The following is a 14,954-nucleotide window of genomic DNA, read 5'->3' on the forward strand; positions in this document are numbered from 1 at the left end:
CTTAACAGTTTGTGCCGTATCTGGCAGACCCACTCCAGTACATCTCAGATGATGCCTATGCTCAGGCCTTTAACTCTCCTAAATGTTTTTCAGAGATGCTTTTCTTGATGCCATCCATAGGAGCTGAATGAGCAGGCTCTCTCATAATGAGGTCACCTATCAAAGTGCCTGGACATAAATTCAGTAATTAATTTCCACTGTTTTATTTGAAACATGAGAACAATGACTGTTACAAGCTGAATGATATAAAAAGGCCCTTAATCATGGAAATGACTTGTATAGAGGAATGGGAGATGACAATCCATACTTCAGATATAATACAATAAATTGTTTTCCTGTTTTCACAGCTGAGTGTCTGGTTTTGTGTGCAAGTTGCATTTAAATTGCTTTACAGCCTATAAAAAGCTACCTCCCTATGATCTCCAGGGATGACTTCAGATTCAGATTTTTTTAAATCTATAATTCTAGAGTATTTTGAGACTACTCCATTAACTCACACTTCAAGAGAGGACGTCTAGAAGTTGTACCCAGTATTTATTTCTAGACCCGCCCTGCCCAGAACATAAATTAATCCCAAGAGTTTCAAAGTTTTTTCCTTGAAAACAATAATGACTTGGACCTAGTTTATCTGCATGATTTCAGCAGCGAAGTTCCAGAGAAGAGTGGGGGCACAACACCCTGTAGACAACTTAATGGTGTGATTCACTGGAGCACTATTTCTCTCCTGTAACCCTGTTACTTGCAAGTACTTACTTTTATTCAAGTCCATTTGGAAACAGGTGAAACGTACACAGAGTGCAAACAAAAAATATTTTATTGTGAACATGGCATGTATACGATGCGCTTCAGAATATACTGTTATATATCAAATGATGGGAAAAAAAGCTCTGACGTGAGATAAATGAACAGTGCTTGAGACAAATGAAGAACATGAACACAGCTGTTCTAACAGCACAATTCTGATACCAATCACAACATATTATATAGCTTTTATGACCATGTTTATAAAAATTGCAAATATTGGACCTACTCCTGCATTGTTGTTCATCATCCAGATCTTCAGTGAATCTTGCAGGTGTGTGAAGGGAACAATGAGAGCAAACTGACACCCTACCTCAGACAACAGAAGGTAGAGATGGAGGAACATCGAAAACAAAAGACAGAAACACTGTTCTACAAAAGTAAAAAGGCAAATATTATCCCAAGGAATATTATTATTTGCACAAGAAATCTTAATTGCAGCATCCTGACTCCATTAAAGCCAACGAGAGTATGCCATTGAGATCAGTGGAGCCTGAATTTCATACTGAAATTTAAAACATTCTTGCTTTAGTGTAAACATCAGCAGAAACAAAATGTCAGCATCTATACAAATATTCAAGTGCTGTTTAAAAAAACAATAAAAAACATACAACACTAACCCAAAATGCCAGTACATGTACAAAAGGCAGATAATTAAAAGATGATTTTTTTCCCAAATATACATTTTGAAGTATTTAAAACCACCAGTTTTTTAGTACTTGTACATCATTTTAAGGGAAGGAATATAGCAGGAAAAATTGAGTTATTTACAATGATAAAGGAAGGGCACAGTGTTTGCTCAAATCTACTTGAAACCAGTATTTTTCCACTTTGGAGTCATGACATACCTGCACACTCAAACATGTTTCAATGCAGTACTGAGAAGTGGCTATACTTCATTATTAGGAAATATAATCCTTCTGTGCAAGTATTTCAGCATGATTCCTCATGAGACATTAACACCCATTCACATTTTCAGTTAAAAAACCTCAAACAAACCAACCTGAAAATTTTCTTGCTGCAATATTTTGTCTTTAAACAACCTGATGAGATTTTCGATCATGGCAATTTATCATGCATTTGGAGACTCAGAGTCAGTACAACTTTTCCATTTACTGCTAGAGTTGTGCCCATCTTCAAACAGTTCTTTGCTAATTTTTGTGCGGATCTCAGGACTCGTTAACAGCTCCTTTATCTGATTCAGTCTGGGTAACAGGGCCTGCGTTTCTCTGCGTAAAGCTTCCTTTACTAAGTCTGCTTCATGGCTCTTTCCTAGAGGAAAACAACAATATAATACATTTTATAACAACTAATGTGATTTAGAATCATTAATATACAGAGATGATAAAGAGATCATACGAGGCTTGGACAGCAGTCAGTGCGCAGTGTTTTGCCCATATTGATTTTTTATAAAAAGGTATCTCATCAAAAAATATAATTTACATCAACAAATGCTACCAAAATGTAAAGAATAGTACAGCATCACATTGAAGGGAAACTCCTGTCTTATTACATACTGTGTAATAGTATCTGCAACGAGTATCTGTAGTGGTAATTTTTAGCTTGGTATTGACTGCTGTTGACTAGGAAACAGCACGTGCTCCCACACGGAGCAAGCAGCCCTGCAGCGCTGCCAAACCCTCGGGCGCAGGGCATCGCTTCCACTTATGGCAAGGCCTCATCCACAGTCATCCATGACAATCCAAATGACAAAAGCAAAATGTTCAGTTTCTCTTCAAAAGCAAGGAAGGGACTCGTGGTATCAAGAGAAGTGAAGACTGGAGCCACCTGCTTCACCACTCTTGTGTCTTTTTTTCCACCATCCATCCCTCCCAGCATTCGACAGATTTTCAGCAACGCAAGCACTTATTAAACCAGCAGACAGTGTCCTTCAATTCAGAACAAACTTTTGATAAGAGACTCACAAAGCAGAGCGCCTGACACCCAACATCACTTTGCAAATTTCAGCAGGGAGCAGAACATGTTTTTGTAGTTATTCTTGGTGGGATGTTTGCTCCCAGGCTTTTTGCAAAGTGCTCACTTGCTGTTATCATTGTCGCTCTCATTCTTGCTGCCACTCGCTGCTTCCTCAGTTTTTGCAGGGCTCCCATCAGTCTGTCTGCTTTTGTTTTGCGTTTCTTCTAAATATTGCTGCACAGCCTTCAGCACTGCGTTCTCCACCAGCCTTTTGCTGAGGCTCACCAGCTCTGCATCGTCTGGCTCTGCTGCTTGTTTTTCACCTAAGCATCATAACAGACAAGAGAAGGAATTCATTGCCATGCAAAGACAGTAGCTGTGATTCTATCAGGAGCCCCTGACTTCAGCTGGATTCTAAGTTATTAGCTGCCTCTTTCTGATTGTAAAAAGTAATTCCGCCCTCCCCCTCAAGATCCAAACCAGAAGTGTGTACGGCGTATTAGATCAAAGATATTTCACTGCTCATGTTTCTTATAACAGCCCAGCAAAAGCCACTGGCTAACATAATAAGCCCTCATTCAGCCTAGAAGGGTAAGTGTGCAAATTTAATTTTTTCTGGTCAATGATCACCTGTGACACCTGTGCAAAGATCACAGAATCACAGAATATTCTAAGTTGGAAGGGGCCCATAAGGATCATCAAATCCAACTCTTAAGTAAAATGGCCCTTAAGGAAATCAAACTTTCAACCTTGGCATTATTACCCCCATGCTCTGACCAACTGAGCCAATCTCAGGGTCAAATATGGCATAAGGCATATTTACATTTTATTAGCATTCCTAAATTTAGGTGCCACCATTTTGTTAAATAAATCTAAAATCTGTCTTTTTATTCATGGCTTGTAATTCAAGAGTTCCTGATGGGGAAAATTACTAAAACACTTAAAGCACAGGTTAGAAATATTTTTTCTAAACAAAGCATAAAACTTAGAGAAGCCATATAGTCCCTCCCTGCCTCTCTTCTGTCTTCTATCCTAAAGCTCTAACATCAAAGGACTTCAAGTTCCAGCAGTCCATTCTTAAACATCTGCTGATAAAAACAAGAAGCTGACATTTCCCTCTTTCGCTAAAACTTTGTATGAATAACATATACAACAAATCAACTGTATACATAGTGAGGATTCTCATACATCATTACATGTAATTTGAAATGGTACTTTTCCATGAAACATTTTCCTAATAAACTAAAAACCTTACTGCAGAATTCTCCTTTTACAATGAATTTGTTGCAGAAAAAGCAAATTTTACAATGAAATCCTCATTGGTCATGCCATTTGCTATTTCACAGTCCCCTGCACTAGGTAAATAACTGTTTCCCTCCATCTATATTTAAAGGTCATGCACTTCATGTTCTCTTCTGGCGTTTGCATTCTGCAACCAGTAATAAGAGGCTGTTTAGTCACACACACATCTGATGAAAGAGATATTGTTCTACACGCTCAGCACAAAACTTTGTACTGTTCAATTGCCTAAATTTGTCATTTTTCATATATGTAAATATATTAAAGTTTGCCAAAACTATTAGATAATAGTTATGAAAGACTTTTATTAGTCTTCCTAGTGTATTGCACAACCTGTGAGTGATTTCACTGATAAAGCTTAATTCATATGGAGATTCAGAGAGGAGACAGAGAAGCAAACAAAACTCTTCATATTCAGAGGCAGTGCCTCTATTAGCTGTTAATCTGATCATTCTGCTCTGGAAAAGCAGCAGCTCTTTCAGTTCTGGGTCTCCACAGTACTGTTAGTACAGGCAAGGAAGAACTGTGCTCTCCCCCTGAAGAATCATCACACACCATCTTGGTAGAGCATTTCTTTACATTTTGTAGAAAGTGTAAATAAATATTCTAAAGAATTTAAAAATAATATATAGAGGGATAGTTTTGGTTAACCCCAAATATAAGAATACATTATAAGAATGTATGGTAAGCATGTAAATATAAGAAATCATTAAAAACAGATTATCAATTCCAAGGAGAAATATTTTAGGCTACCATGCAACGGAGGCAGAGGCACTATTCTCAAAACCAAACAGCTACATACTCCACATTCTCTGACTCACTGCTTACAATATTTCTTGCTATCTCTAAATCCTGGATCTAAGTCTATCCTTTAACTTACATGCAGGAGGGACTTAATTCAGACTCTTCTCTCTCAGGGCACCCAAGGTATTTATGAGCAGCATCTCCTCACAGCTTTTCTGAAGTGATCCCACACACTCCTTTGAATGAAGCCCTTTGAATTACTGATTTCCTCTGCTTTTAGTAAAGATGCTCAAAAATGTGTCAGTTGCCCTGGTCTATTTAGTCATTAGAAAAAAAAAAAATTAACATAATGATTATGTAAAATAAAACTGGCTTCCAGTTGCAGAGTTTCTTGTTTTTCAGAATTGCTTGTGGGTCATGGAAGTTGCTACTCCCATGGTGCTAATGATCCATCCATGCAACTCGGAACAAAATCAGTGGGAAATATGGTGCTCAGCCACTCTCACACTTGACCCTGTAGTGCTTAATATGCAGAATATGACTAATCAGTCACAGAGGCCTCCAAATACCACACAACAGTAGTGATTACATTTACTCACAGTGTAATTTTAGTCATAGTACGTCATGTATTATGGTCTAAAAAAGGCCAGAGCTCTTCTCCCATGAATATTTTCTGCAGAACAGTTCTCATTTACAGATATATGTATAAAATCTATATAGCTACTATTGTGTTTATTGTTTCAAAATAAGCACGTAGATCACTTTTAAGTACTTTCTCAAGAATGAAAAATGTCAGATTGCTTAAATGAGCCTTTTAAAAGTACAGTTTATATAGCTACAGAAAAATGGGTTTGCATTATTTTGTTTATTTTTAATATTTTGAGATATTCGTGGCTGATCAAAAGTCCGGCGTGAAGACTGTAGCACCTCCTAAGAGAGCTCTGCACTCCCACTGGAAGGACATCTGATTGACATGTGAATGCAAATGCATGCATATCCTTGCATGAAGTCTGTGCTTGGATTTATCTGTGCAGCCACCTCGGTGGACAGGCACATATATAATTCCCTGATGCTCTGTTTCTACTCTCATACTCCCAAAATAGCAGTTGTGGGAGTGTCTGCAATGCCATGGTTGGCTGGCAAGGTAGCTGGGTACCATTGTAACATTCCTTCTTGTTTTTTATCAACATTCATATGTTGATAAAATGAAACTGGTCATGTAATAAAAACGAGTATTGATCATCTGTATCTACTTGACAATTTAACACACTTCTGTCCTGTTTACATCTCTCCTTCCATGCTGCAGCTGCTGCTCACCTGCTTCTTTGATGTATACAATTCCTTTGCAGCAGGCAAATACTTCTTTGAGTGGACTGCCTACCTTTATTGGATTATCTGCAGAAGTCATTGCAGATATGAATGTTTTACATTCAAAAGGGAGGTTTAAAAATTCACACTTGCTCTGTAATCTCTGTTCTGAAAAGGGAACAGATATACCACAGCACTGTATTTTCATCAACATTGTGACACTACTTTATTTCTGTGCCTGTGAATAAAAAAAAATCACTTCAATGTTGCTCAGAAAAAAAATGAAAAAACCCCATTCATTTTGTTTATCCCAGAATTCTCTTCTATAATTTTCAAAATATGAAAACCAATTCATCTCCTATGAATGTACCTCAATGCATTCATGCTGAGCAGTGTTTTTTATTACTAAAACTGAAGCATACCAGTTGTCCTGAAATGACCATCATTTTTTACAAAGGGAACTATCAGCTCCTCAGAATTATTCAAAAGAGGCTTTATGATCTTACATCCTACTGCTAGCAGTTATGGACACGAACCAGATGCCTGCAACCACAGCCAAGTTGGGATTCAAATTCACTGCTGTAATCTTTCTACCGGACTAGGTTTACTCTCCAAGTCTACACCCCCCTACACATTACAAGATTGTGAGCTGAATTTTGAAATACTGTATTGGAACAAATCAGACATCATGGTCCTGGTACAGCATTTTCACAGCCCTGACACAGCCTGTTTAGAGTGTATGTAGATATCTCAGATTTGGAAGGAGGCAGGACAGTTTGGATCCCTCTATTGTTGATATGATCACATCATGGACTGTGGTTTTTTGTAACAGATTTAATTGAAGGAAGCAACAGGGGATCCCTTTTATAGGAAAAGCCAGTTTTACAACCTTTTACCAGCTATGCTCCAGGACAAGGTTCTGCAATCCTCCCCTAGTGGCCTCAACACACTGGGCTTTGTTTTTCCTTCCAAAGACCTTTCTTGGCAACAAAACATTGATAACATGGGGAACATTATAAAAGAGAATGTTAGTATTTAGAACAGGTGACCAAGACCAGCTGAGAAATTTGTACTCTGATGGCAGAAGTTCTGCTCTGAGACCTGGGGAGGCTGTGGTAACAGACATGCCTCCATCTACCTTTTGGGTTATTCTAATAAACATTTCTAATACAGGTTTTACAAACTCTGTGAACACAAATATGAGCACGTGAACGTATCTAATCAACACAGCAAATACAGACAGGAAAGTCTGTCAACTCTGAACATTTCCTTGCTAATTAAGAAGGCCTTGGATGAAAAGTCTCTTAAGTGGTCACTTAAGAAACTGACAGAAATAAGGAACTGGGAGGTAGGGTGAAATTATGAAAGGAGGGTGATGACATTTCTGTTGCTGGGTGTTCCCACCTGATGTGGAACATCTTACAGACTTCTTTAGGTTTACATATATTGCTCTGTAAATACAGGACTGTCTTACAAGACAATACCAATCTGTCTTTCATGCTGGATACCTAGTTTCTAATTTTCTGGAAAGGTTTTTTTTTATTTCATTTGGCACACCATGGAATAAAACTGATTAAGTTAGGAATTTCTACTAAAGAGGAAATGAAGGGTGTTTCAGTTATTCAGGGAAAGTGGTGCTCTTGCCAGATTCGGTAATGACAGCAGGAGTACCCACAGGATGCTTTGAGCTGCAGACTTGGCAAACATGGCAAAAGTTTGTTTTGTTTCACACAAACCCCTGTGAAGCTCTGATATAAATTTTCTGACCACCTCTAAATGAAGAAGGAGGATGTGATCTGCTAGACCTATTCATCCTTCTGCAAGCACTGAAGGATGTGATGCCACAAGCAGGAGCCTCCAGAACAAACAAAATTTAAAGTTATGTAAGACTCTAGTCCTGGCATACAGGGAGTTCTGTTAACTATCTTGGGTTTGTTTTTCTATTAAAAGACACATGTTGACAGAGAAATTCCCTGATTCCTTTAACGCAGTTTAATGCTTAAATTGAACAAATTTATAAGAAGTCTAGTGCAACAGGCAGGAAAGATAGCAAAGTAGCCAAAGGAAAAAAGATGTCTTAAAAAGCTGTGAGTTTTACTTGATTTTTCATACCAACACTCCGGTAGAGGGAACAGGCCAAGTTACAGAAGTGGTTTTTCATAGTCACAGTAACATCCACTCTGTAAGATGGTAATGGGAGAACCGAGGGACTAGGCAGACTGTGATGGCAAACATCCAGGCAACATTATTCACTCCCCTTCACCATTCACAGAGCTGCCTGGTGCCAGCAGCTCCCAGGAACTGGGGTTAGGGCAGTTTGGGTCAGCAGGCTGATCAAGGAGAGCAAAAGAGTTTCTGTGTCCTCTAGGATGGTGCCAAGGGGGAAGCCTCCTACTGTTTTTAGAGCCTAAGAGAGAGAGAGAGAGCAATCAGGCTTCCCAGTTTTCAAACTAGGGAAACACATCAGTCCCTTGCCTTCAGTGGTCCTCCAGAAATAATACTGAGAATGTAACACACTGTGGGTGACAGCACAGACTGCTTCCCCATCAACCTCAGCCACCAGTGACCACAGACAGAGCTGGACGGTCTTGAAGGCAGAAAATCACCCAGCTAGGTCACCAAGCTGAGGGAGGTGTAGGCCCAGAAAACACAGCGGCTAACCAAAAGGGTATATACAAAGATTTTAATTGCCACAGTCCAAATATTTTGTCAAAACCTTAAAGTCCCTGCTTATAGACCTGTCAACCATGAAAATTAAACATTTACTCACAAGCATGACAAGGCAAGTAATTTAATAAATATTCATATAAGTCATATAAATATAAATAAACATTCACCTCTTGTTACTGTTCCCTTATCCTTCCAATAGTCTATGGGAACTTCAGTTTCACATCTTTAGGATTCATTTGTTACTGTACAGCTTCCAAAGGGATGCTATTTTGGCTGTGACTTTTCTATCCTACTGTCAAGTATACTAAAAAAAAGCAATCTTTTTTGAATTAAGACATATAGTTAAACAAGTGTTAGTAAGCGAATCTTAAGCTGAACCTGTGTTATTGGTCCTCTGGAGCTCAGAAAAAAATGTTATCATAGTCTCTCACATAGTACATCTCTTACCCTGGGGAAAGCAGTTGTGAATGTATTTGTAAGTTATGGGCATAAAAGTCAAATTTTAATCAACATGCATTTTCATTTAATTGTTTCAGTTGCAGTAACATGAGTTGTGAAACACAGCTGCATACTGTTTGAACTGCAAAAGGAAGATGAAATTTTGCAAACAAAATTTAATTGCAATTCAAGAGTATGTCCAACAGTGTCCATAAAATACTGTAATAATTTTAATTTAATAATTTTAAATACTGTATAATTTTAATGAAAAAAACACCATTTGCAAGGTGCTTTTAAGATCTCTGTGACCATACTTAATTAGATTCTGAATCTAATGGAAGAAGGTTAGAGTCCCCTCTCTCGGTATGAGCATCTTACATTAAGTTTCAACTGGTAGCACAACTGCATCCAAAGGCAGTCAAAATGGATGGGTCTAATCCTTTTCCTCCAGAAACTTCCTCTTGAAGGAACTCAACCCACTTCATAAGCTCTTAGGCAAACCTGAAGTTACATATTTTTGAACACAAGTAATATGGTTGCTGTCCTTCATGGATCAAGTCTACAGAATCTGACCAAATTTGCCAACAGCTTTGGGAAAACTAACAAGACACCCTTAAATCAATTTGAACTGCATTTAAAAACACCCCTAACTTTAAGTACTTATCATGGCCTTTACTATCTGAATCCCCTTTATCTATCACAGATTTTGCCTTAAATAATGTATTTACTTTTTTTCCTTCTTCCCTCCTTTCTGTTTGCCACCTAACTTCTACTTTAAATGTGGTGGGTTTTTTTTAAGAGATGGAATTTGTTATCAGTTTTTAAACTCCTATTGTGAGATGTAGCTGTATAAATGTTCACTGCTCTACCACACAAAGGTTTGTAAACATGAAGCTTACTTTTGATACTTGGAGAGTACTAGTACATAGAAGTTTAGACCTCTCTTTAAATGCTCTGGCCTTGAACCCATTAAACCACTGTTTGGGATCTTCTTCAGGAAATGCTCTTCCTCAAAAAGAGCTTGTCTTTTTATTGCTCTCCAGAAGTCCAAATATACCCACTTTCAAGAACACTAAATCACAGAATTATTTGCTTTGGAAGGGACCATAAAACTCATCTAGTCCTACCCCTGCTGCTGTCCTAGGCAGGAACGCCTTTCACTAGACCAGGTTGCTCAGAGCCCCATCCAACCTGGCACTGAACACTTCCAGTGATTGGGCATCCACAACTTCTCTGGACTCACCATCCTCTTTCAGTTTAAAGCTATTGTCCTATCACCACATGACCTTGCAAAAAGTCCCTCTTGATTTCCAAAGAAAATTATTCCAAAGACAAGCAACAAATTCCAGCGTGTCCTTGGTCATAATAAATTGCTCTGTGCCATGGGAGCTTTCGTGACCTCAGACATGAAATCAGAATAGCTGTAGATAAAGAGTTAAGAATGCTGAAGGTATGACTACAGCTCACTTAATCTAATTCACAGAAAATTAAAAATTGTTGCTAGAGGATGGTGGAACAAAATCTGTGAATGAAAATAATCCTGAAACATTACCATGTCATAAAACTAAATTTAATGCAATCAATCTCTCACACAAAGAAACAGACTTTATAAGCTAGAGCAAGAAAAAAAATTGAAAGAATATGAGAGGACAGTATAAATTTTTTTCCCATCCTGTGTTCTTTATGAATTGGACAAATAACCTCATTTGTTGAACAAGTACCTAATAATCAAAATTAATGTTATTTTTGAGTCTGCTTCACCATTAAAAATGAAGAATAATTGAGTCCCAATTACTGTTTTTAAACCACCAGACTTTACTTTCATATGCTTCCTATGCTACATATCCAACAGTTACAAAAATATTTTCTTTGTGAAACAATAAAACTTCTTAAAAAACTTATTTTCCTATCTGAGAGCAACACTTCTTAAGTGAGAGAAAAATCCCTACAGCTCTAACACTGCATTCTAGCAAAATAATAACTCCCCCTCCCTTTCTTCCCCCATATTTCTACTTCCTCAAACTCAGTGAGTCAAAGACTGTTCTAGCAACACTTCAGTGAAATCGATCCAGAAAAATATGTCTGCTGTGCCAAAAACTGAACTAACCATCACAATTTTTACCAATTTACTCAGTACCATACTGGATTGCTCATTACCATGCCTTAAAACTGATGGTTCTTATCTCTTTACATTCCTTTTTCCATTGGCAAATTTTCTCTCTACCTACATAGTATACAGAGTTCCACACCTTCCTCTTTAGCACCCCAATAATTCTAAATCTGTCCCATCACACCAGAAGAAAACTGCTCATTTATACAAGCTGGTCTTTTGGGCCTTTATATCAGGATAAACAGTTCTAATTTGGAGTTTCATATATTTTCTTCATCCTCTTATTTTAAGCAGTATTGTTCTCAGCCTTTCCTCATTTCAAGAGGAAAATAATAAAGGGTGGATATTAACACCATAACCAGTTCTTGCATTTCTTTGCACTCTGTTTAGAACCAACTGTATGGTCAAAACCTTGAGTTTAGTACTTTAGTTTGCTTTGCCTTTATGTTTTCCATACAGAAAAGTTCTCCCATTCCTTTATCTGGCTGGATGGGCCAAGAAAAATTTGTTAAGGATGAGGAGAAGGAAAGAAATGGGCAATAGTTCTCCTCAAGAGCAGATTATGTCATTCATGATTTTGAGATTTCCCAAGACAGGAAAGCACATACAATAGTTGCTCAGCACAATGCAACATGGTTGGAACACCAAGAATGCAGGTGTAGCTATACACCTTGCGTAGCCTTGTGCAGCACCACAGGCATCCAACATTCTGCTGCTCATGTCCAAGATTAAACTTAGACATAACTTATTACATATCATGTTTTTATTTAAAGTCTAATCCTGTACTATTTTCTTATTTTATGCCTTCTTTAAAGATGATGGTTAAAAAAAGGGCAAAGAGAATGAAATGGCTCTTTTAAAGTAAAATGATGCACTTCTTTTGGAAGGGGATTATTATTATTATTATTCTCTTGTACTGAAGCAAGCAATACAGGCAGTGACTCCATGATCCAGACTGTATTACAGGTGGCCCTTCTTCCAAATGCTTCAGATTAATTGTAGCAGAGAATACACAAACAATGTATGAATAGGGCACACAGGTGGGGGTCAACGTAAATTAACATTTAAGTTATTAAATCAGAGGATCAACTGTGCTTCAAAACACAAAAAACATGACAGTAAATTTCATTTTAACAGAGAAAGGTAAACACTGACTTTAGAAAGGGTTCAATCCCTAGAACTCACCTCATTCCAGGTTACAGTTTGTAGAACTGCAAGAGTAAAGTCACCATTTTCTGCTGGAAAAAACTCTCACATTGTACTAATGAGGTGTATGCGAAAAGCAAAAGAGGATGTGAGAAAGAAAGAAAGGAAAATCCTTTTGACTGCATTAGACTATACTAGATGGTAATGGATTTTTAAAATAGAAAAAAAGCGTACATTTGCTGATTGTGCTTAGCCACAGTAAGTGATACAGAAAATGTGGCTGTCTTAATATGTTTTTGTTCAGTCCTTGTGCTTTGTAGTAAAATGAAAGATTGAATAAAATGTAATTTAAAAATTATTGCTAGGATGTGAAACGGAGTAACACAATAATAGACCACGGGGTAAGACAATTCTCCTCTTAGTGTAAAGATACATTCTCTCTAGTGAGTGAAACGTATTATCCATGCCTGAGGATTTTAACTCACAGGAAGCTTAACAAGTGCCCAGGTCAGATTCACCTGAGATTGGCAGATATTCAAAGGGATTAAGCCATCAGCAGAAAAGATAACCTTAACGATGGATTTTGAGATTTGGGGATTGGGTTCCAAAGGAAATACCTAATAAGAAGTGAATTTTCCCTACACCAATTTAGGACAACAATTCAGGCAGGTCAAGAGCCTGACAAAAGTTCGGCTGTGTATATCAACATCAGAATTACAAGTCTAAAAGTACTAACTATTGTACAAGTTTGGCAGTGCCAAACTGGTAATTGGCACAGTGTATTTCTAGCTACTTAAGGCTCAAGGACAGCCTGCAGCCAGTCCATTTTCTTTTTAAGACAATTTACAACCTCATGCTCCACAGAATTATAGAATGGTTGGGAGAGACCTTAAAGATCACCTAGTTCTAACCTTTCTGCCATGGGCAGAGACACCATGCTAACTTACAGAGTATATACAATCATATACCCCAAATTCCTCTAAATTCCAATCTCTTCTGTCTGTTCTCCACTTTAAGCTTATGGAAACAGGACCACTCCAATTTTAGGAATGGCAAAATGATTTGGCATAAAACATTATCAAACCACCAGTAATCAGCTGCTGAACAAGGCCTCAGTACTCTTACTATATGATACTTTTCAAGTTATCTTATTTTCCACTTTGCCTAAAATAATTTCACAAATAATAACAAACCAATGTCACCTAAAGGACAACCCCTCAGTCGACCAAGGACCTGTTGTCTGTCTTGCCTTCTTTGTTTGTCTGCCTTAATCTCAAAATCTTGGTCACAACATTGCAAAATGTAGACTCTCTGCAGCCCAGCATCTGTCACTGACAGGAAGCTTTTACTGAAATATATACAAAATGTTCTCGCTTGTTCTTATTTCACATGATGCAATAGAAGTAATCCCATGCTATCCTAACAGTTGCTTAATCATGTTAACCAGTTCCTCCTCCTGCCTTCTGTCTTTGTAGCTTTTTTTTTTTTTCCTCCCCCAAACTAGCCAGCTCCTGCTGTCAGAACTCCCCAAGATGTAGCTCCACAGCTTCCCAGGCATTTTCTGAAGCACAGCCTGGGCTCCTACTCCACGTTTCGAGCATTATATTCTTTTGGAAACACAGTACTTCCTCCAAACATCTATTTCCTCTGCTCCATGAGCTTCTTGAGCTTCTAGGACAAAAGTTACACTGATCTTCCCAGGGAAGATTAAGCTAGCACTGCATGCATGCCATTTCTGCTAAAAGGTTATAGGTCTGGTGGCACATGACCTTGTTGAAATGGTAAAAAGAGATAGATTGTGGGGACTGTTTTTTTTTCTTCCCAAAAGTGAACCTTTTCCACAGATGAAATCTGTTTTCACCCCTTTTTTAAAGAGGACTGAGTACAGCTTCCAGATCATTCCAGGTCAGTATAAAATGTCAAAATTGAGAGTCTTATTATTAGTCCATATTCTAGTTTCTAGAGATCTTTAATAAAACAAAATAACTCATTTTCTCTTTCTTAATTATATGGCATCTTTAATGGAGGTTGTGCAGACCAATTTTGTAATTTTTTTAAAAAATTAACTTTTTAATGGTTTCTGGAATCAAGGTTAGAATATGCCTGCCTGCTTCCAGGAATACCACTCTCCATTAGCAAACAAAGCATTCAATTACCTAGCATTAAGCATCAAATCAGATAGTACAAAGGGAAAAAAAGTACATTTAAAGTATCAGCTTAGGAAGAAGTAGACAACTACCACATTTTGGTTGTATAACAAACACTTTCCCAGTCACAAGTGTGGTTATTATATTTCTGTAATAGATGTTTTATCCCTATGCTAAAATTTCTCCATTGTGAGTGGCTCCATTCTAAGCTCACAGGTTACAGTAGGAGTATGCTTGTCATATAGCAGGACAATAGGTTGAAGCAAATGAGTTTCTAAATTGAAGGGGTGGCTGTTCACATACACTAAGAGCAAATGGTATTTCATGTTTAGTATGTTGCAATTTCTATTTGGCTGTAATATGGATTTGCTTAT

The 14,954-nt window shown here is 37.7% G+C and overlaps 1 protein-coding gene across 6 annotated transcripts in view; it reads right to left on the bottom strand.

The window, feature by feature from the left end:
• Positions 1-796: 796 nt before the first annotated feature.
• Positions 797-14,954, bottom strand: part of AKAP7 (A-kinase anchoring protein 7) — an 82,332-nt gene continuing 68,174 nt past the window's right edge. For 4 of the 6 annotated variants that reach the window (XM_040059084.2, XM_040059088.1, XM_040059087.1 and 1 more), the window contains 2 exons: positions 2,843-3,041; positions 1,914-2,073 (listed from right to left, as the gene is read on the bottom strand). In XM_040059084.2, the coding sequence (XP_039915018.1) occupies positions 2,061-2,073; positions 2,843-3,041 (212 nt within the window). In that variant the 3' untranslated portion in view covers positions 1,914-2,060. Of the gene's footprint in view, positions 3,042-14,954 lie in introns of all 6 variants that reach the window. The other 2 variants (XM_040059082.2, XM_040059085.2) reach the window with 2 other exon arrangements.

Source organism: Hirundo rustica, chromosome 3, assembly GCF_015227805.2.
Source record: "Hirundo rustica isolate bHirRus1 chromosome 3, bHirRus1.pri.v3, whole genome shotgun sequence".
Taxonomy (NCBI): domain Eukaryota; kingdom Metazoa; phylum Chordata; class Aves; order Passeriformes; family Hirundinidae; genus Hirundo; species Hirundo rustica.